The 24,175-nt window shown below is 39.6% G+C and overlaps 1 protein-coding gene across 3 annotated transcripts in view; it reads left to right on the top strand.

Moving 5' to 3' along the window:
• zgc:100829 (uncharacterized protein LOC445149 homolog) overlaps positions 1 to 23,892 on the top strand; it is a 45,176-nt gene extending 21,284 nt beyond the window's left edge. For all 3 annotated transcript variants that reach the window (XM_062048624.1, XM_062048623.1, XM_062048625.1), the window contains 2 exons: positions 2,168 to 2,453; positions 22,845 to 23,892. In XM_062048624.1, coding sequence (XP_061904608.1) covers positions 2,168 to 2,453; positions 22,845 to 23,065 — 507 coding nt within the window. In that variant the 3' untranslated portion in view covers positions 23,066 to 23,892. The remainder of the gene's footprint in view (positions 1 to 2,167; positions 2,454 to 22,844) is intronic.
• Positions 23,893 to 24,175: the final 283 nt, after the last annotated feature.

Raw genomic sequence — 24,175 nt, 5'->3', positions numbered from 1 at the left:
TATTGACTGTTGTTACCCAAAGTATATTAAGTGGGATTTTTCATAAAAACAAATATATACAGTAACACAAAAACAACCTGTCTCTGTGATCACTGTAGGTGTATAAATAATAATATAGTGTTAAATAAAATCAGTCTCTTGGGCACAGAACTGAAAATAATACAACTCTCCAAAAAGTGCACTTCTGCTGATATTGGACCATACTAACTGCACACACTATGACACTAAGAACACCACAGTCATCAATCAACAATTCTTCTTCCAAAAAATTACCATGTCTGCTTTTTCAGGATCAAGTCTGACCCGTGTCGCCAACAGTGGAAAAAACATGTTCACTTGGCGTGGAACTAGCTTGGACACACAGATAGGTTTGACGACATCCTCCTCTAGTCTGTATCTAAACCTTCTGGGGTCCATCAGTGTGGCCTCCTCCAGGAATGACTGCACGTCCTTGTCCTGGAGGGAAAATGAGGGAAAGACACAACATAGAATTAGGGTTGAAATTAGCTGAATGTGAAGACTAGGGTGTCTGTTATTAAGTCTATAGCATTAGTATGTGGAATGAAATGATGGACTGGATTAAGTAATGAAGTTAATCATTGTACTGATATGATCCACTTTAAGAGGTTGTTCAAATTAAGAGTGCTTACAAAGTACAAAGAAGAATTATGAGAAATACTTTCAACCTTATTGAAAATAAGATATTCTTTATCTCAGTATGTTAATAATGACTGAATTAATTAATTACATATTACAAAACTGTTGTATATACTAATTCACAGATGTTATTTTATTATAAAAAGGTCAGTAAATTATGTATATATTTGTAAACGCTCTGAAGTGGGAAAGGGGTAGGCTTAAATAAGCTTTACTTCTTCCTACTCCTTTTCGGACATGATGTAAGGTGAAATGATATGAAACTGTGATGTGTTATGCTGTAAGTGTGTTCATGTACGAAATAAACTAAAGAAAGAAAGAAAGCACTAGTTTATTAGACAGACCTGCAAACTCTGGAGTGGTGTAGGCTACAAGATAACGTTAACGTTATCAGACACATACAAAAAGGCTAACGTTACCGTTAGCCACTGACTATGCTTAGGTAATGTTAGCCTAGCTAACATTACTGCAGTCCTGGTTGACATAAGAGGTAACCTTATTTTAGCCTGAAGGCTACAAGTGAGCAAATATGGAAATTAACCGGCAACAGTTAACGTTAGTTACTCACCGCCACTATCACTGGAACTGGGGCTGCAGGTTGAAGCAGAGGAAGAGGGGCGTGCTTCGTCATCTCTGTCGCTGCTTCTTTATGTGTCGAAGACACGACACGGTTCTCGAACGTTCAGGTTATGTACGGCCTGAACATGTTTCAACATTCTTGTTGTACTTCCCCCTTACATAAGAGCGAAGTCTGGCAATAATTACATATTGCCATTTCCTCTATCGTATTTTGTTGTAAAATGAAGCCATGCCTTGAGGCGTTTTTTCCGGTCCATTATTTTTGCTGCTTTCTGTATATGCCGCCTAATGACTGAGCTACGTCATTTCCTGTGATGTCCCACAGGGCATTTCCTGTGAGACGGGATTCGTTCCCAGGGATTAGAATAAAGAACCAACTCTTTTTCTTTACTATAGTGGCCTCGATAACAGGAACCGGTTCTCAAAAAGGGATTTGAGTCCATGGAATCAGTTCTTTTCTTATCGAACAACCGAGAGAACCGGTTTCGAACATCATCCCTACTGATGCTTCTTTGGTAGTCTCACTAAAATACCAAAGCAACATTTTTTTTTCTTAATTGCACATTTAATTTTGTTGAAGTGTGCAGGTTCCAATGTAGAATGATTAGTTCCTGCAAAACAGTGGCTTGTTGCTGCCGACGCGATTGGCACTGCAGCTTGCTGCGTCCTGATTAGGAGAGACGAGGAAGCAAAACTGGGAGCCTTTGCTGATGAAGCTGGCACAAGATCAGCGAGGAAGATTAGCAAGCCATCTTGATTTCCAAGTCTCCTTATAATTTTTTTCCCACATGCAATTACATTCTTAATCAGTGGTCACTGGTCTGTTTGTGTGCTTACCGTGTGCCATCATTAAAATGATGAGTCAGTGATTGAAGTGTGCGAATTAGCTGTCAACACTGATTGTCTAATTTCTCTATTCCTTTTTCTGCAGCAAGAGGAGAAGTCAGCAAGTGAGGCCGAGGAGAATCCCCAGCTCTCTGTCAACCCCAAGCTTCCCAAGAGATCCAACGCCATTGTGCGGCCGGCGTCCACAAACGTGGCGCCGGGCCCCGTCAACACAAGACCCAGGGTCACAAATATGAGGCAGGCCAGCTCGGCGCCAACTCCTCCACTCCCCAGCGACGTCGTCAAAGCGGACTGTGGGACAACGTCAGCCTCCAAAGGGGCCTTGCAGTCACAGGGCCCTGCCAAGATTAAGGAGCCCCAGCAAGCCAAAGGTGGGTGAGCGTTGCATCATGGGAAAGAGCACTAGGGTCGCATTACACATCGCTTTAAAGATTATGTCATAGTGGATGGGTTGTCATATGTAAAAACAAGATAGGATGCTACTAATGAAATTAGGATTTTCCTAATTTAATATAATATTTGAATTGAAGCTTATATTAATGATAATAGTGAAATAAAATAATATTGTATAATTTAGTTGTGGTATTTGTCTATTAATGTTTATTGTACACTAATATTTATCAATCTATATTTTGTATCTAATCAACATTTATTTTAGTTTTTTATGTAACACGGTAAAATTTATTGGAAAAAAAGCTGATCATAATCAATGGTACATTTTATTAACTCATCATTTAAATTTTTGAGTCGACAGTATTATTGTGTATATTAAAATGTTAACACATTTATCACATATTAGTTTTTGTGTAATTATATACATTTTATTGCAACCAGCTGATTAAACTCAATGTTATATTTTATTAAATGATTTAAATTTCAGATTCCACAATCTTCATAAACTATGAACTGTATATAGACACATTTTAGGTTAAAATGTTAAAACATGTATTACATATTAACTGCTTTGTGGCACAAAAAAATTAAGCAAAAGAAACATGTTTAATATTTGTTTTCAAATGCTTTACATTCAAAATACCATTACCAGTATGATTAATATGCACTTGTATTTAACAAAAACATTTTTATTATTTTCATTAATTTTTTTTACTGATTGAGAGAAATCTGCCTTTTAATGAGGTATGTGGTGGCCATTTTGGCTCAAGTTTAAATGACCAATTGTGGTTCCTTGCCTCAGAAAGGCTGCATTGTTCCCTCAGTCGCATACGAAGAAATGTGTGACATCCTACTAATGATGGCAGACATCCGTCAATATAAGTTCTTTTTTTTTACAATGGGCAGAGCCAACGCATATTTTCCAACATGTCTGCCACAGTGTATTTTCCATCCATTCTTGGACGTCTCACAAAGGCGGAAGATAGAAAACACAGAAAGTGGATGAAAAAGTGTGAATGTGTATACATGAGGTCACTCGCTGCGTCTCCACTGGACCAAACAATATGGCTCAGGTTTGAAAAGTTTTGCTGTGCTGCAGCTGGAGAAGGATTTATTTCCTATTTACCAGCTAATGTGCTGGCCAAACAGTACCTCAGTCCCCTGGAATCTTTATGGAGTGGCAAAGTCAGAAGAGGCCAGCCTGGAGGAGGGAAAAATGTGAATACGACTGATTTGTGACATTGCAAACGTCTTTTGGTGTTGTTGTAGTTGTCATGGCTGCACATATTTATTTATGCACGTCCAAAAAATGGTACTTCCTCTATTAATTGTGTGGGAATGTCGAACAAATGCAAACTTTAAAGGCCCTTATTATGCAAAATGTACTTTTTAATGGATAATATGACCATGAGAGCAGAGCATCCCAAATCTTGAACAATACACAAGCCTCAAGCTTGGTGGCAGCTGTTCTTAAATTAATTAACAAACTGACCGAAAAAAATAGCCTTTGGTTTACCGTGAGTATAATAAGTATTAGGGAGGGAATGGTTTATGAAAAAAATCTCCACTCATCAGTTGACTTGACTCGGTTCAAAGCGCGTGTGTTGTTCGTATCTGTTTTTTTCCTTTGTGTTAGTAATCAGTTTGGAGTGTGTAGGGCCTTATGATTTTCGCATTAATGAAATGGCAGACAGAATTGGGAAATAAATAAATCAATCAATGTTTATTTATATAGCCTTAAATCACAAGTGTCTCAAAGGGCTGCACAAGCCACAACGACATCCTTGGTACAGAGCCCACATAAAAACTATTAAACTGAGAAAATTGCAAAAATTGACGTAGGGCCATTCTAACGCTGACATCTTTGCCACTCATTTCATAGATCTTTACTTAAAGAGGTAAAATTCCCCACAAAATACGTTGTTTTTAGGCTTGTTTTCTAACGGGTTGCAGCAAATTTTGGTATGCCCACTTTTAGCTTCAAAATGTGGGCGGGCCTGCATTAGCCTGCTCACATCACCTACAGAAGACTGAAAGCAATTTCATATTGCATAGTGTGTGTGTTTTGGTAGCATCTTCATCCCCAATCATTTTTGTGCTGATTTTGAAGACATTTGCGTTTTTCCTCCTGTCAAGCCCAAGTCCACGTAAAACTACCGGTACTTGCGGGTAAATTGGATTCGCAAAAAATAAGGTTACATGGTCGATATCAATTTTGTCCATTTTTCAATCATAAACACCATTTTAAAAAACAATTATTATTTTAAAATGTCTTTCAGTTTTGGTTTTATTTTGAAAAATGAGTGAACAAATGATATACAGATTAGTCAGTTACAGATATGGCAGCTATACATTTTATCAATGTCTTCTTGTTTAGCAAGTAGACTAACCAGCAGGCTTTTGCTGTTCATATGTGACTGTAATGTTAGGACTGTGGCTCACATAGCTAAAGTTTGTATCCTACTGTCCCACTCCTTAATGTTACGTTGTTGTATGTGATATATGGATTCCATTCCGCTGGACAAGTGCTGATTTACAGTTTCTATGTATAGTTAAAAGTAAATATAGTGCACAATAGTGCTTTTTGGGGCCACACCCTGTTGCAGACATTAACAGTTCAAGCTACAAACACACCATGGTATGTTCCTAGTACTAAGGCTTATTAAAATCACTTTTAATTGCAGCATACTTCCATTACACTATTGTGGGACCTCTACTTTAGAAGTTCAAAAATAGTATAATATGGGAGGGACCGTTATGACAGCACATCATAAAGTTACTGCAGTACCATTTAACAGGGATCCCAGGTATCCTCTGTTTAGCAGAAGTCCGCTCTTCTTCTAGCCCAGTGATTCTCAAACTGTCTCCATCTAGTGCAGACCTGGGCAAATGGCGGCCCGTTGAGCTTTTCAATCTGGCCCGCCAGACATTCCAAAATAATTTTTTAAGATGTTTAAGATGACAACTGTAGCTGCCATTATGATGTGCAGTGATGTTTTCTAATGACTGTAAGTCTTGAACTATACAAAGTATTTCAGTGGTTGGAATCTGCACTTATGGATGATATACCAGTTACTATGGTAATCCAATTAGTTACTATGGTAATCCAATTAGTTACTATGGTCATCTAATTAGTTACTATGGTAATCTACGTCACAGCAGCTCAGACGAGGCCCAAAAGCAGTGTGGGCGGGAAGCGTTTCCACAGACGCGGAAGGAGATTTTTTTACAGCAAAGTTCTAAAGCTTAGTGATACATAGAATAGAATAGAATAGTAATTACTTTATTGATCCCGGGGGGGAATTTAGCAAATATCAGATGTATCAGATATTAGGTGGGTTTATTTTGTACCCTTCACGTTCATATTTCACTGTTTGTTGCATTTTTGTTGCGTTTCACTTGATTGTAAAATATGTCGATCGAAAGGGGGTGTGATGTTTATATTTTGTCAATATTCAGTGTTTTATCGTCCATAGAAAATTGTCAAATTCTATTACGTTTTTTAAGGCGGTCTGTCAAAACGTTTTTAGCATTCAATCAGACATTATTGTGAGGTTTGGTATTAGTGTTCCTAAAAATAGATATACCGGCCCCCAGACACATTTTTTTTCTAAATTTGGCCCCCGAGTCAAAATAATTGCCCAGGCCTGATCTAGTGGGATGCCAAATAATTACTTAAATATCGGGATGTTACGATGCCAATACGGCACTTTTTGGAGGTATAGGTGTCAGGGAGTATATTTAACTAAATCTCCGATACCATACCAATATGTATTTTGTAGGAAACCTCCGGTGTACGACCTAAATAGAGCGCACACAAGCCAGTAAGTCCGTTAGCATGTTCAAGTTGCGAAACTGATATGACTTCATCTCTGTTCCCCGGAAATGGAAGACCAAAACACTAATGGAGGACTCCGCTACCAAAGCAAACATCATGACGGCGGTGTGACAATATTACAGACTTGAGCAGCCAAGAAGTCGCACGGCAACATGCACATTTTGCTATATCTCTGTTTCAAGGGGTGGGGCACGTGTAGAAAGCTTCAGTCCAAGCAACTTAAAGGAGAACTGCACTTTTTTGGAGCTTTGTCTATCGTTCACAATCATTATGAAAGACATGACGACGGATGTATTTTTTCCATCCATCCATCCATCCATCCATCCATCTTCTTCCGATTATCCGAGGTTGGGTCGCGGGGGCAGCAGCCTAAGCAGGGAAGCCCAGACTTCCCTCTCCCCAGCCACTTCGTCCAGCTCCTCTCGGAGGATCCCGAGGCGTTCCCAGGCCAGCCGGGAGAGATAGTCTTCCCAACGTGTCCTGGGTCTTCCCCGTGGCCTCCTACCGGTTGGACGTGCCCTAAACACTTCCCTAGGGAGGCTTTCGGGTGGCATCCTGACCAGATGCCCGAACCACCTCATCTGGCTCCTCTCGATGTGGAGGAGCAGCGGCTTTACTTTGAGCTCCCCCCGGATGGCAGAGCTTCTCACCCTATCTCTAAGGGAGAGCCCCGCCACCCGGCGGAGGAAACTAATATCGGCCGCTTGTACCCGTGATCTTGTCCTTTCGGTCATAACCCAAAGATCATGACCATACGTGAGGATGGGAACGTAGATCGACCGGTAAATTGAGAGCTTTGCCTTCCGGCTCAGCTCCTTCTTCACCAATGCATTCTAAATATTAAATAAATGTAACTAAAAGTTTGATTACAATGGAGCCAATGGGAGGTCCTCTATTCCACCCATAAAACCCAATAAAAAAACATCTAAAAAGCGCCAACAATACTCAGTTTACATTTCGTGACTTTAATATTACCCAAGAACTAGTAATATTATTATAAGAGCTAACACAGACAAACTATTTATAGCGGCGCCGTGATCACAAGCTTGTGTGCCTATGTTTACATAATCAAGTGGTCAGCTGTTTCCTCGCTTCCCTGCTCATGAAAGTTTACTCTACATCATAAATCATGCTTAATCTGGATAGTAGAAGGACAGGGACGTATTCCGAAGAGTTGATCAACTTTGGCATCCAATTTATACCCGGAAATGGCGAGAACAACACAAAAAAACCTTGGTGTGCGCTTGGTTCCATTCCCCCTTTCTTTGCAAGGATTACGAGTCATTCTTCATTTAAATGGGAAAACAACAAAATTCTGTCAGTCGGCATCCTAATGACAGCAGACCTTGTACAGTAAGTGATTATTATGTTTGTTGGCTCTCCTGAAGTCTGCAGTGAGCAGTAATCAATAATGTAGTTGGAAAAAAACTGAATGTTGTGATGGGTTTCTGAAATTATTGGGCCGTGTTTGCTTTAAATGATCAAAATACATAAATATTAAATGTTTTTATAAAGGTGTTCATTACTACTTCACATATAATACTAACCGCACGTATATAAAACCTTAACGGAGGTGTTTAGAGGTTTTTCTAAGGGCTTAATGGGCAGAATAAAGCGACTCCCAGTCCCTATTTAGAATGCAGAAAAAAGAAAAACACATGTGTTTGTCTTACATCAGTGGCCTAGTGGTTAGAGTGTCCGCCCTGAGATCGGTAGGTTGTAAGTTCTAACCCCGGCCGAGTCATACCAAAGACTATAAAAATGGGACCCATTACCTCCCTACTTGGCACTCAGCATCAAGGGTTGGAATTGGGGGTTAAATCACCAAAAAAATTATTCCCGGGCGCAGCCACCGCTGCTGCCTACTACTCACCTCACCTCCCAGGGGGTGAACAAGAGGATAGATCAAATGCAGAGGACACATTTCACCACACCTAGTGTGTGCGTGACAATCATTGGTACTTTAACTTGACCTTTTTAAGCACTTGAAAGCCCGCCATGCAGACGCACACAATGACATTACCACAGCTACAGCTAAGGAAGCAGGACAAAAACAACAAATTCTGACCATTTCATTCCAGCGAAAATAAACGTTTTCACGAAAAAATCCCAACGTGGAGCCAGCATTTGCAGTCAACTAATGGAATTCTTAGTATTGGAGGATCAATGTGAACAATGTGGGATTTTGCAGCTTGCTTAGCCATAAATACTCGATCGAAACAGCCCTTCCCGGCCTATGTAAGATTGTTAGCGAACTCATCTCCACAACAAGACAAGATATTTGGAGCAGTGATGTCACATCTTTATCAGTGATTATCTTACCAGCACATTGGGTCCTATGTAGAAAATGAATTTTCAAAGCATCTTAAAAATGGCAAAATATCTTCAATTTCAGGGGGCGATACCCCCGAACCCCCAAAATAGCCCCCTTGAGCCCCAGCTCAGTGATATTTTCAATTCCTCTACCTTGCTGGGATCCCCGATTTAAATTTGGCTCCTAGTGGCTGTGAGCCAGGTAGGGGTGACATTAAAGCTAGCTGATTGAAGGCTTATTCAGCGATATGATGACAACATTTCGACATTATTTGTTTATTCGCTCAATCTGTAGCGCGCTGTTTCTTTGTTCAATACAAATATAAATTGGATGACCTAGCCTGATCAACTGTGATAAAACAGCAGCCATATGTTTTTTTAAATTAAAGACAAAACTCATCCAAAACTAATTGTGTTAGTGTAAGTTTGAAATTAGCACCATCCAGTGGAAAACAATGATACTGTAGGGGAGGGAAGGGGAAAAATCCAGTAGGAAAGAGTGTTTGTTTCTACTAGATCCCTCAGCTGAAAGAACGCTTATCCTGCATCACACTCGTGTATAACTTCTATCAACAACAGAGGCTCATTTTAGCAACTTCAAAGCATAGAAAGTCAAATGGATGAGTTGCCCCATTACCCCCTAAATTTTTAAATAAATAGCTAATAAATTTAAAAAAAGTAGTGTTCCTCACTTCACAGTAAATCCTTAATCTTTTCTAGCACTTTAAAGTACAGTTGAACAGGAAAAGTATCAAAATCAATTCCATGACTTAAAATTAAATTGTAATTGCGGTTGAAAACAGGAAGTAGAATTGAAATTCCACAAAATCTATATATTCCCTCTCAAATACAGTACAGGCCAAACGTTTGGACACACCTTCTCATTTCAATGCGTTTTCTTCGTTCTCATGACTATTTACCTTGTAGATTGTCACTGAAGGCATCAAAACTATGACACCTGTGAAGTGAAAACCATTTTAGGTGACTACCCCTTGAAGCTCATGGAGAGAATGCCACAAATGTGCAAAACGATAATCAGAGCAAAGGGTGGCAATTTTGAAGAAACTAGAATATAAAACTTGTTTTCAGTTATTTCACCTTTTTTTGTTAAATACATAACTCCACATGTGTGCATTCATAGTTTTGATGTTTTTAGTGACAATCTACAATGTAAATAGTCATGAAAATAAAGAAAACCCATTGAATGAGAAGGTGTGTCCAAACCTTTGGCCTGTACTGTGTATATATATATATATATATAAATAAATGTCATGTATGACTGGTTTACATATTTTCTAGCAATATTAATACTATGAACCTCATGTACACATGTTACAGCAAAGGATTTTCACCAATAAATGTGAACTTAATTTGATATTTTCTAACTTTCAAAAATGGAAAATGCTGTAAAAATGGTTAATTTCCCACAATGCTTTACTTTATCCAAGTACTCAAGATAGTTGCCAAGCCTTTGTTTGAAAGCCTGCCTGTTGACAAAGTTGATGGTCAGAGCGAATTTCCCCCAAAAAGTTGAAAATGGTGGTAAATTTGTGGTTAATTGTAGTGTTTGTAAAGTATTTTTGTTAAAACTGACATTTCTTTCTGCTACTTGACTGAAAGGAATTTTATAATTCTACTTCCTGTGATTCAAATTCAAAATCCTGTGGGGGTGGAGCTGAATTATTATTTTAATATTTTTATTTCAATTTCCTATTTTTCAACTGAATTGAAATTCAACATTCAGCAACATCATCAGGCACCTATACAAAAAACTGTTCTTTGGACTATTTGTCATATTGACAGTTTCTGTCAGAACCAAGGACGAGTCCATTGCCAATGTTCTCTCAAGAAACACAGGAAAGATGAGACGTGTCTGTGCCCACGTTAGTGGAGCTCACGGGTAACAAAAGAGGAGCAGAACAGCTGCAGGACACGCAGCGCTGGATAAATGTGTCTCCACGCCGGACAGGGAATACTGAGCGAGTGTCTGTCCTTGACAATGGCAGGAAGCTCGTTCCAAAAGGGAAGAGGTGGCCGACAAACGTTCCTGCCTCAGCTGTTTGCTTTCGCATGTGGGTCGCGACAACCATTCCTGTTTCCCCTGAGCAGGAAGTGTGACCTGCAACAGATGCACTTCACCAGCCCCAGATGTACTAATAATACTTTCACTAAACCAGAGGGACACAATAAACGTGCTGTGACTTCACGTCACAATAATAATAATGTACATTTTAGTATGGTATGATTTGTTTCAGGGCAGCACGGTGGAACAGGGGTTAGTGCATGTGCCTCACAATACGAAGGTCCTGAGTTAAATCCCGGGCTCTGGATCTTTCTGTGTGGAGTTTGCATGTTCTCCCCGTGACTGCGTGGGTTCCCTCCGGGTACTCCGGCTTCCTCCCACCTCTAAAGACATGCACCTGGGGATAGGTTGATTGGCAACACTAAATTGGCCCTAGTGTGTGAATGTTGTCTGTATCTGTGTTGGCCCTGCAATGAGGTGGCGACTTGTCCAGGGTGTACCCTGCATACTGCCAGAACGCAGCTGAGATAGGCTCCAGCACCCCCCGCCTACCCTGAAAGGGACAAGCGGTAGAAAATGGATGGATGATTTGTTTCAGTCACATTTAGGAACATCACGTTTACACAATTCGACATGTCCGAAATGGGGTCGAAAGAAGCAGAGTTTATTTTAACCCTAACCCTTTGCTGTGTTTGTCACTAATTAGTTAATTTACACAATATCATTTTAAAATGGTGTTCATATCCTGTGTGGAAAGACCGAAATGTGTTGGGGGGAAAAAAATCAGTAAGCAGATGTTTAAAAAAAAAAAAGTACTATGATAAGAGACAATGTGTAGGGTTAAGGAAAAGTATGAAATAATATAAAACTTAGATTAAAATGTGTTTTTAATTCAACATAAAAAAATTTATAAATTACAGTAAGTGTATATTTAAAAAAAATTGATAAGTCATACGAAATACTGGAGTAGAATTGCATTTTCGCCCAAAAACAAGTTTGTTTTTTTCAAAAATTTCCGCAATAACTGATTGGTGATGATCAGTGATTGAAATATGTTGTTTCACATTGTAGAATTCAGCATAGACTAGGTTATTATTGTAGAGTTGTTATTAGTTTTTGATGACCTCAAGCTGTGTGGTCTTTGACAGTAACTTTTGTTTCCTCCCATGTTAAATTTGGCATTTGGTGTTCTGAGTTTCTTTCATTAGCCCCTGCTTCCTTAAGTTGCTTGCTTTCTCGTCGATGTCGGCGTTGCGTTGGGTCAGATGCTCATTGATGTAGATGTCTGTTCCTCTCAGTTTGCTTGTCTGCCTAAAGAAAGCCACCCTGCGGTTTTTGTTGGTGAACTTTATGATGATGACTGGGGTGGTGTTCTATAAATTGGAACGCATGTTTCAATGTTGTTGATATCCACGTCCACCATCTTTGATTGCAGAAAGTGAATTACCTGTTGCTTTTTGATGACTCTGCATCATCTAGTTGTCCTCCTCTGCTATCAGATGCCCTAGCATAAGGCTTGTATGTAATTTGGAGCCCAGTTACAGTCACATTTATTATGCACTTGTACTGTTCCAAATCATCAATATTTATATAAATGAAATCTGGATATAATATTCAATTGTTACGTAGAACTGCTGTTCTAGATCATCAATATCTATATAAATGAAATCTGGATATTATATTCAATTGTTATGTAGAACTGCTGTTCCAGATCATCAATATCTATATAAATGAAATCTGGATATTATATTCAATTGTTATGTAGAACTGGGCATGCAACTCACCAGATATACACAGGTTGTTAGTAGAATCCTCTTCCACTCCCACATGATGACATCACTGGTGGAGCTGGTGGATGTCTCCTCCACCTTCCTTACTTCGACTTGAGGACGCCCCACAGCTGCTCGAATGGGTTCAGGTGTGAAGTGGACATACTTGGCCACTCCATCACCTTTAACTTCCTCAGCAAGGCACGATTCACATCCAAATCGTGATTATCCATTGCGATTCTAAAACAATTCATAATTTTCAAACCCCCCCCCCCCCAAAATTGTATTTATTATATTTAAAAACAATCAATTTCTAAAAATAGGTTTTTCAGGCCGTCTTCATGCAACCACAAGAAGCTTTTCTAACCTATAACCAGTTTTGAAAAAGTTTCAAACCAAACATTGCAAGAATCGGTTTGATCAAGAATCATGTGGAAACGAAAATTGATTCAGAATTGAATCGTCCCACAGGAATCGGATCGAATCATTAGGTGCCCATCGATTCACACCCCTACTAAACGTGTGTTTGGGCTTGTTATTATGTTGGAAAAATGCCATGCAGCCCAAGCTGTGAATTTATGTGTCTCTCAATAAACCCCAGACCTCAATGGTGACAGCACTCATGCAACCATGATGCTACAATCACTACACCTGACTGTTTGCAAGACACAAGTCTTGCAACTTGCTTGTGTTACCAGCTGTTAAGACAACAATGGCTGTGTGTTGACTCATTTTTGGTAGATAGTAATTATCTACTGCTATACAAGCTGTACACTGAGTATTCCAAAGTGTATCTTGTGTTTTATTTCTGTAGTATTGTGAGATACTGTCCAACATCTGGGTATATTTTAGGACAGTGGTTCTCAACCGTTTTTTTACTCAGTGCCACCTCAGAAAACACTTGGCTCTCCAAGTACCACCATAATGACCAACAAGTACCACCATAATGACCAACATTACTCAATTAAGTAATTACTAGACAGAGCTTGCGTACCACAGTTTGAGAATTAACGTTAAGGGTAAACATATATTGTTGCTGTGTATATTCTTATATAGTTATATTCTTATATATCCAGCTTGTGGTAAACCTAAAAATTAATATCAACAGCTTGGTGTGAAGTGCAACATGTGTCACTTTACACAGTCTTTTGTGTTTATTGTGTTACAGATTGTAGATGGATGATCGAGAACAAGCTTTTCAATAAAATAGCAGCCAAGTAGTGAACTCTATTTTGCCCCAACGACCATTTCAGCAGATCTTAAAGGGGAACTGCACTTTTTTGGAATTTTGCCTATTGTTCACAATCATTATGAAAGACATGACGACGGATGGATTTTTTAATGCATTCTAAATATTAAATACATTAGTACAAAGGTCCGCTTACAATGGAGCCTACGGGAGCTGTTCAATTCTGCCTATAAAGCCCCTAAAAACATCCAAACACCTCCATTCAGGTTTTATATACATGATGTAAGTATATAGGTAATGTAGTAGTGGAACATTTATAATAACATTTAATATTTACGTATTTTGATCATTTTAAGCATACACGGCGCATTAATTTCAGAAGCGCATCACAATGTTTGCTTTTTTCATCACTGATTTATGCGCAGACTTTATGAGAGCCAACAAACATAATAAAACCTCACTTACTGTACAATGTCTGCTGTCATTAGGATGCCGGCTCATAGGATGTTCATATATTCCAGTGTGTCTGTGTTACCGCTTATAATAACAACATTGCTAATAATTGTTTAATATTCAGGTAAAAAATTTACTTTTAGTATTTTGGATCGTTATTTATCACATTGTATTGGCGGAATAGTAAATCTCCGATAGGCTCCACTGTAAGCGGACTTTTATTTATGTTTTTTAATATTTAGAATTCATTTTAAAAAATCCATCCGTTGTCATGTCTTTCATATTGATTGTGAACTAAATTCCAATAAAAGTGCAGTTCCCTTTTAAAGGCCTACTGAAATGATTTTTTAAAATTTAAACGGGGATAGCAGATCCATTCTATGTGTCATACTTGATCATTTCGCGATATTGCCATATTTTTGCTGAAAGGATTTAGTAGAGAACATCGACGATAAAGTTCGCAACTTTTGGTCGCTGATAAAAAAAAGCCTTGCCTGTACCGGAAGTAGCGTGACGTCACAGGTTGAAAGGCTCCTCACATTTCCCCATTGTTTACACCAGCAGCGAGAGCGATTCGGACCAAGAAAGCGACGATTACCCCATTAATTTGAGCCAGGATGAAAGATTCGTGGATGAGGTACGTGAGAGTGAAGGACTAGAGTGCAGTGCAGGACGCATCTTTTTTCGCTCTGACTGTAACTTAGGTACAAGCTGGCTCATTGGATTCCACACTCTCTCCTTTTTCTATTGTGGATCACGGATTTGTATTTTAAACCACCTCTGATACTATATCTTCTTGAAAATGACAGTTGAGAACGCGAAATGGACATTCACAGTGACTTTTATCTCCACGACAATACATCGGCGAAGCACTTTAGCTACGGAGCTAACGTGATAGCATGGGGCTTAACTGCAGATAGAAACAAAATAAATAAACCCCTAACTGGAAGGATAGACAGAAAATCAACAATACTATTAAACCATGGACCTGTAACTACACGGTTAATGCTTTCCAGCCTGGCGAAGCTTAACAATGTTGTTGCTAACGACGCCATTGAAGCTAACTTAGCAACGGGACCTCACAGAGCTATGCTAAAAACATTAGCTATCCACCTACGCCAGCCAGCCCTCATCTGCTCATCAACACCCGTGCTCACCTGCGTTCCAGCGATCGACGGAGCGACGAAGGACTTCACCCGATCATCAATGCGGTCGGCGGCTAGCGTCGGATAGCGCGTCTGCTATCCAAGTCAAAGTCCTCCTGGTTGTGTTGCTACAGCCAGCCTCTAATACACCGATCCCACCTACAGCTTTCTTCTTTGCAGTCTTCATTGTTCATTAAACAAATTGCAAAAGATTCACCAACACAGATGTCCAGAATACTGTGGAATTTTGCGATGAAAACCGAGCTTTTTGTATTGGATACAATGTGTCCGAATACTTCCGTTTCAACGATTGACGTCACATGCATACGTCATCATACATAGACGTTTTCAACCGGAAGTTTCGCGGGAAATTTAAAATTGCACTTTATAAGTTAACCCGGCCGTATTGGCATGTGTTGCAATGTTAAGATTTCATCATTGATATATAAACTATCAGAGTGACATCATTCCAAGAACATCATCTGACAAACGGGCCCACGCCAAAACATGTTTGTCTACTTCTTAATCCTGTTCAGTGAATTTAAGTAATGAACACAACAATTGTGTATTCAGTACTGTATAAAATATCCACAGTGCGGTTGTTAGCTGGGAGAAACATGAGATGATAGAAGCCCAGAACAAGAAATGGAACTTTTTGCAATGTAGTAAAGCAGTACACAAGTCTCTGTCCAGACTGCTCAGTGCAATATGGCTGAAGCCACAACCACAACAAATAAAAATAAATGCACTGCAAAATGCCTTAGAAACATAAGCAATCAATGTCATTTTACACTTTTATGATTATGTTCACTACTCACTCTTATAGAAATTCCACTGTTTTATGGTCATCAATCTGCAACGTGTCATATGTCTGTGTTAATGTTTGTACAGTTTCAACTTGTGGAGCATCTGTATGCATCACCAGCAGCTCGCCTTTGTGCGTGTGTGTGTGTGTGCGAGTGTGTGTGTATAAAGCTTTATCAGCAGAGTCGGCTTTCCTCCCGTCTCTCCTCACCTTCAGAGGAAAAGGACGCACATTCCTGCGCCGCTTCCCGACTCTAGCCCTGGGCGACGCTCAGCCCCGTGCTGATAAGTGACAGGGGCCCCAGTGGCGTGCACGCACACACACACACACACTGCCCTTCTGTCCACAGACGTGCTGCTGCTCGGGAATTCTGCCCTCTGCCCCACTTCTGCCTCCCCCCCCTCCCTCTTTTCCCTCGCTGTCGCTCTCCTGACGCGGGGTCTTTAAAGAGATAGATTGGTCTTTAATTTCAGCGCCAGTCTGGTCAGTGGCACTACAACCCTACCACCCACCCCTCACTACCATCCCTCAAACTGGATGGGAATAATCAATCTGGAGTGATTTAACACATTTATTGCGGTCTACTTTAACGCTTGTGTGTCTGCATAGTTACCTTTTGTTCTATTGTTATATAATTAGTTAAGCAGGTTACTATGCAGTGAATGCAGGATGTGTGTTTAATTATTTTGTCACCTTAGTTGAGGCCAAAAACACACACACACACACACCCGCCTCTCTCGCGCTTTCTCTCGGTCTTTATTAAGCATTCCACTCAGACCTGCACCAAGGCTCTGAGCACAGAAAACACACTCTGACCGTCTGTGTGTGTGTGACCGTTTGTGTGTGTGTGTGTGTGTGTGTGTGCGTCCGCCTTGGTGCGTGCCTGAATGTGTGTCAGCCTCAATTGCTGGAGCCTGCCCAAGGTTTCCGTGGTGACCGCACAACACAACGAGACAATCAGAGGCAAGCCCACGCAGCGCGACGAGAGGACATTAACACAGGGACCGGGAGGGAGGGCGGGGGGGGGTTGGGGGTCAGAGGTCAGAGGAAGGCAGGGGCGAGGCGGACGGACACAGACGAATGGGAGTTTGGGGGGTGTACTGAGGGAGTGCAAACAACAATAAACAGGAAGGTTTTTGGCCCAGATGACAGCGAGATGTTAGTCAGATTGGTTTGCACGCGCGAGCCAATTGGTGAGCAGGAGGGCCGCGTGATATTGTTGTTTTATAGCGTGAGAATGTGTCTCCTTAAATCCCCACCGATGGAGACGCATGCATGTCGCTCTATTTTGTGTGCTCGCCACAAACACACACACACACACACGCACGCTCACATATCTGCGTCCCCCGGGGATGACGCTAAAAATATGTGGCTCCTCAAGCCTTCTGGTGTCTGAGCAGCGTCTGTCTGCTCTCCGTTCCCTCTCTCTTCCTCCCTCCCGCTCTTCCTCCTCTATTCCTCCCTCAATTACACCCTCTCCCAAATACACTACCTCAGCGAGCACGCACACACACAAACTACGGCCAGCTGTGTCTCTGCTGCACTTCCATGGAAGATGACCTCAGCTCAGCCATGGTGAAACACACAAAAAAAAACAAGAGTGAAAAAAGCTGTAGGATTGTTCAGAAAGAGGAAATGATTAAAAAGTTGTTGAATCATTCTAAATTCTCAATTGAAAATTATAATAGTGGTTGTCTTCTATTTTTGTTTACATTTGTATAGCGCAGTCGTTCTCAAACTTTTTTCCACCAAGTACCACCTTTGACAACACTTGGCCCTCCAAGTGCCAGCATAGTGACCAACTTTAAAATACAGGCCGAAATATTCATTAAAAACAAGGCAGAGGTTTTATTTAACAAGTATATCTAATATGTTTGGCCATTGTAACATTAACACACACAGTTTGAACAGCAACACTGTGTTTGAATATAGGACATTAAAACTCTATACTTTACTTTAACACTAGATCAGGGGTGTCAAACGTACGGCCCAGGTTTTATCCGGCCAGCGGGACAAGTTTGCTAGGTATAAAAATGAGCCGACATTTTTGAATGAAAGAAACTGCTGTTCTAAATGTGTCCACTAGATGTCGCAATAGCAATTCTTTGTATATTTGTAGATTATGCGACAATAAAAATAAACCACATGATGTTAGTGCACCAGTCAAGGAACATGAGCAAACTACATAAATAACATCCTGTAATTTGATTTTAAAATTATTTTTTAATCTTGATAGTAGGGCTGCAACAACTAATCGATTAAATCGATTAAAATCGATTATAAAAATAGTTGGCGATTCATTTAGTCATCGATTCGTTGGATCTATGCTATGCACATGCGCAGAGGCTACCTTTTTTATTTATAAATTGCAACATGTACAAACAGCTGAGAAACAATAATCAAAATAAGTATGGTGCCAGTATGCTGTTTTTTTTCAATGAAATACTGGAAATGATAGAAATGTAGTTTGTCTCTTTTATCCGATTATTAATCGATTAATCGTAGTAACAATCGACAGATTAATCGATTATCAAATTAATTGTTAGTTGCAGCCCTACTTGATTGATTGAAAATTAACACCAGTGAGTTGACTGACGAACATCGTCACATCATTTATTCAGAAAGTATAAAAAAAACGACAAATAAAGATAGAATACTATTAACCGCAACATGTAAGTGTAAAAAAAACCCAACAACATTATGATTTGTACATTTTTCTGAATGTGCTTGTTCTACTTTTAAACAAAGAAAAACAATCTGACGTTGTCTTTATTTTTAAGTTATCGTGCCGTGATTGGGAGTAGATTTTTCTCCATGTGGCCCCCCATCTAAAATGAGTTTGACATCCCTGCACTAGATAGAGCCCAGTGGTACACGTACCACAGTTTGAGAATCACTGCTATTGTGTACTAAAAATGACATTTGTGGCACCCTTTATTGGTGGTGTTGAAAATGCTTTGGAAGACAATGCAAGCCTACAGTAGAACCTCAATTTACGAGCTTAATTGGTTCTTGGACAGGGTTTGTAAATCAAAAAGCGAAGTGAAGCAAATTTCTTCATAAGAAACGATGTAAATATGAATAATGTGTTCCAGCCTCGACAAAAGTCTATATTTCAGTAAAAGTTTGTACACTTTGAACACAATACACAGTACTGCTTATCAAGCAAACATAATAAGCGGGTGATGGATAAACTTTCTCCTTATTAACAAACCAAAGCAACGAGAAGAAGCTGCTGCTGTCCAATGTATGCGCTACACACAAGCGCTTTTGGTGCCCTTACAATCAGAAATCACAAACATCCTTAACTTTAACAACAATATTGGTACAATAATGAACAGTTAAACAAGTAAAATCCACTTGCATTAACATCTGCTATGGAGGAGCTGGGGGGAGAGAAGGGAGGGATCGGGCGGATGGGCTGTATGTGTGTGTGTGTTTTGGAAGAGGCGCCGCTGAACGAGAGGTACCTCTTTTTCTCCACTATGAAATAAGTATTAGTATTTTTTTAAATTTTATTTGAAGTACAATGTGCAGTTACATTAAAGGCCTACTGAAATGAATTTTTTTTATTTAAATGGGGATAGAAGATCTATTCTATGTGTCATACTTGATAATTTCGCGATATTGCCATATTTTTGCTGAAAGGATTTAGTATAGAACAACGACGATAAAGATCGCAACTTTTGGTATCTGATACAAAAAAGGCTTGCCCCTACCGGAAGTAGCGTGACGTAGTCAATTGAACATACACGCAAAGTTCCCTATTGTTTACAATGATGGCCGCCAGAAGTGAGAGAGATTCGGACCGAGAAAGCGACGATTTCCCCATTAATTTGAGCGAGGATGAAAGATTTGTGGATGAGGAAAGTGCAAGTGAAGGACTAGTGGGGAGTGGAAGCGATTCAGATAGGGAAGATGCTGTGAGAGCCGGGGGTGACCTGATATTCAGCTGGGAATGACTACAACAGTAAATAAACACAAGACATATATATACTCTATTAGCCACAACACAACCAGGCTTATATTTAATATGACACAAATTAATCCCACATAAAAACACCTAGGTGTTTGTTATGCTAGCTCCTAGCTACTAGCTACTAACTACTAGCTCGAGCTAGTTATAGCTTGAGCGGTATATGGACGGGATCCCGTCCATAAAACCCGCCAATACAATTCAAACACCTGCACAACACACACACTCACTCAGCCCAAAGGACCGTTCACCTAACCCAAGGTTCATAAAGCTTATATATTAAACCAAAGTTATGTACGTGACACGCACGTACAGGCAAGCGATCAAATGTTTGGAAGCGCGCGGGTGGGACCTGATATTCAGCTGGGAATGACTACAACAGTAAATAAACACAAGACATATATATACTCTATTAGCCACAACACAACCAGGCTTATATTTAATATGCCACAAATTAATCCCGCATAACAAACACCTAGGTGTTTGTTATGCTACCTCCTAGCTACTAGCTCGAGCTAGTTATAGCAAGCGATCAAATGTTTGGAAGCGTACTCACGGTATCGCGCCTGCGTCTGTTAACGAAGTCAAAGTCCTCCTGGTGAGAGTCTCTGTTGTCCGAGTTCTTCGATCTTGACTGCATCTTTCGGGAATGTAAACAATGAAACACCGACTGTGTTGTGTTGCTGACTTCCCTCGCAAAATACTCCGCTTCGCACCGACTTTCTTCTTTGCTTGCTCAGCTTCTTTCTCCATAATGCAATGAACAAATTGCAACAGATTCACCAACACAGATGTCCAGAATACTGTGGAATAATGAGATGAAAACAGAGCTATTTCGTATTGGCTTCAATGGGGAAGCCATACCTCTGTTAAACTGGCTACATCACGCGCATACGTCATCCTCCAAAGGCGTTTTGAACCGGAAGTGTGGCGGGAAATTTAAAATTGCACTTTATAAGTTAACCCGGCCGTATTGGCATGTGTTGCAATGTTAAGATTTCATCATTGATATATAAACTATAAGACTGCGTGGTCGGTAGTAGTGGGTTTCAGTAGGCCTTTAAGAAGATGGCTGCACCAGATTTAGCACCATGCTAATTTCCATCTGTAGTCCTTTTATGGTGCATCTAACATCCATAATAAAACTACACAGGATTGAAAATACACAACAATATTAAAATTACATAATGATCAACAATTTAACATACAAGTACAATACATAGAGGGTATGTGAGTTAAAAATCAGTGGGCGGTCAAGTTTCAGTATTTTAGCAGCCACATTTAAAGTGCAGAAGTATATAAAGTGCAGCAGTCCACATACAGTGCAGTAGCCATTAGATGATACCCATAAGGGTATCATTCAATAGTTAAATACCCCATTGATATTGCATACATAAAAAAGTTTGCGATGTTACAAGTCTGCTTTGCATCTTTTTCCAGAAAAGTCTGGTCTCTTGCTGCTCTCTAAGCCTGCTTTGCTGATTCTTCCATACTTGTGAACACCATTAATGTACTCCTAGCAATTAGTCTTCTTTTTTTTTTAACTCCACAGTGATTCCCTCCTTCTTTTCACGCTGGCCTGTTGTCTTTTTGGGACTCACATTAAGTTGGCAAAATGGACCAAACTTGTGAAAAGGCGAAAAAACACAGGAATGGCACACACACTGAAGCTGAGAAGTGACTCGTAGTGTATTGCGCAGCATGTGACGTTTTGTGTTTTTTCCCCAAAAATGCTTTGCCCTGCTTTGTACCTGCATACGGGACACAAAATGAATGAGAATGAGACATGGTTTCACACAGAGTCATATTTGGCTCGATCTAAAAGTATGTGAATCAAAAAGTTTGCAAATTGAGGGGCTTGTAAATCGATGTTCCGCTTTACATGTTCTCTGTTTTATCATTACATAAATACTCTAATTAAGTAAGTATATTTTATTTATAAAGCGCTTTTCACAGATAAAATCACAAAGCGCTGTACAAAACATAGGTGAAGTAAAACAACAATTAAATTTAAAACAACATGGGCAACATCATAAAAAACATAAAAAGTGGATTAAAAATGATAGTTAAAAGGTGCATTAACTAAAAGCTTTACTAAAAAAAAGTTTTCAGTTGTTTCTTAAAAGTGTCAACACAGTCAAGATCACGAAGGGACTGGTGCAAGTTGTTCCAGAGTCTGGGAGCTATGGCCTGCAATGCCAGGTCTCCACGGGTTTTAAAATGAGTTTTGGGGATCTTTAGAAGACCCTGGCCTGAAGACCGGAGGCTGCGCCCTGAAGAGTAGGGGCATAGCAAGTCAGTGATTATATAGCAGAGGTCCCCAAAGTGATCATTTTTTAACAGCACATTCTAAAAATGCAATTACTAAAAAACAAACAAATATAAATCAATCAATCAATCAATGTTTATTTATATAGCCCTAAATCACAAGTGTCTCAAAGGGCTGTACAAGCCACAACGACATCCTCGGTACAGAGCCCACATACGGGCAAGGAAAACTCACCCCAGTGGGACGTCAATGTGAATGACTATGAGAAACCTTGGAGAGGACCGCATATGTGGGTAACCCCCCCCCCCCCTCTAGGGGATAAAGGATAGAATAAAAGAGCAAACAGGTGTAATGTAATGAGAAAAGGTTTAAAAGTTGATGCTAATAGCACAAAAGTCAAAACAAATTTTAATTTATTGCTGACTTGCGACACTTTTATGAGTCGGTCCCTTTCGGATCCTAAGAGCAAGTCAATCTTAAACTTGTGCCATCCAGTTAATAGTGTAAGTGTCAACATTCTTAATCCCGTGATAAGATTTTCAGTGTGAAGCGTTCTTCCTCAATGAAAGATTGTCTTGTTTTTCTGCAGTGGCTACATTCGATCTGCCTGGCAGGGCGACCTCCGTGAAGGTGGGCTTATCAGCCAGCACGGCGCCCGGCGCGGGGCGGGGAAGAGTGGCCCAGCTGATGAAAACCTTCAGCATCGATAACGTTCTGACGCCCCCGCACAGCCCCTCGCGTGGCATCAAACCCCCCCTCCCTAGCAAGCCAAGCCACTTGAACGTCGCCAGCAGTCCTTCTGTCAGGTAATCCAGGCGCTGAACTCCGAAGATTCCCAAAGAGGAGCAAAAGGCACTAGACGAAGGACAGTGGAAGGAGCCCAGTGACGACTGTTGCTACGTTGCTGTCACTCTAAAAGCACAACCATGGAAATGCTTGAATGCGTTATCTTTTTATTGACTTACGCAACAGTACTGTAAACGTTCTCACTGCAAAGATACATTTGGATTTGCCGACCAATGACAATCACGTATTTACTTCCTGTTGATGCTTCTCATTTGATGTTAGCATTTGTTCGTGTGTTGTTGTTTTTTTCATATCCTGAGACAAAGCTTAGGTCAGTTGATATAAGGTACTGAAGGATCCTTCTTTAAAAAATGGTGTTTCACATGACCTTGCCTCAGTGCGACGTGTTGAGGACCATTGATGTTGCCAAATATTTCCGCGCGTCTCCCCCAGTGGATCAAACCGAGGAAGTTTTGATGGTCATTACCATATAAACAAGTGTGATCAGTGTTATGTCTCAGTAGCGTATTTACAGACGTGTACATTGTTGTTGTTTTTTTTTTACTTGTTTTTACATTTTCTATAGGGAGATTTATTTATATATATATATATATATATATATATATATATAATATATATATATATATATATATAAAATATATATATAAGGAGCAGTTTACAGTGTGTACAAATTTATGGCACATTGGATGTCAAACTTGTGTGTTTGGATCAGAAGCAATAAAAAGATGTATTTAAAAGTGCAAATATCTCCACTGGACATGATTCTGAATATTAAAGACACGATATGTAACATTTTTTTTTTTTTTTTAATTTGTTAATTGGGTTTTAGACATATATATATATATATATATATATATATATATATATATATATATATATATATATATATATATATATATGTATATATATATATATATATATATATATATATATATATATATATATATATATATATATATATATATATATATATAATATAAAAGACCAGTTTACAGTGTGTACAAATGTATGGCACATTGGATGTCACACATATGTGTTTGGATCGGAAGCAATAAAAATATGTATTTAAAAGGGCAAATATCTCCACTGGACATGATTCTGAATATTAAAGAC

Source organism: Entelurus aequoreus, linkage group LG05, assembly GCF_033978785.1.
Source record: "Entelurus aequoreus isolate RoL-2023_Sb linkage group LG05, RoL_Eaeq_v1.1, whole genome shotgun sequence".
Lineage (NCBI taxonomy): Eukaryota > Metazoa > Chordata > Actinopteri > Syngnathiformes > Syngnathidae > Entelurus > Entelurus aequoreus.
The sequence above is the reverse complement of the archived record's forward strand: the minus strand, read 5'-3'. Positions and strand labels throughout refer to the sequence as shown.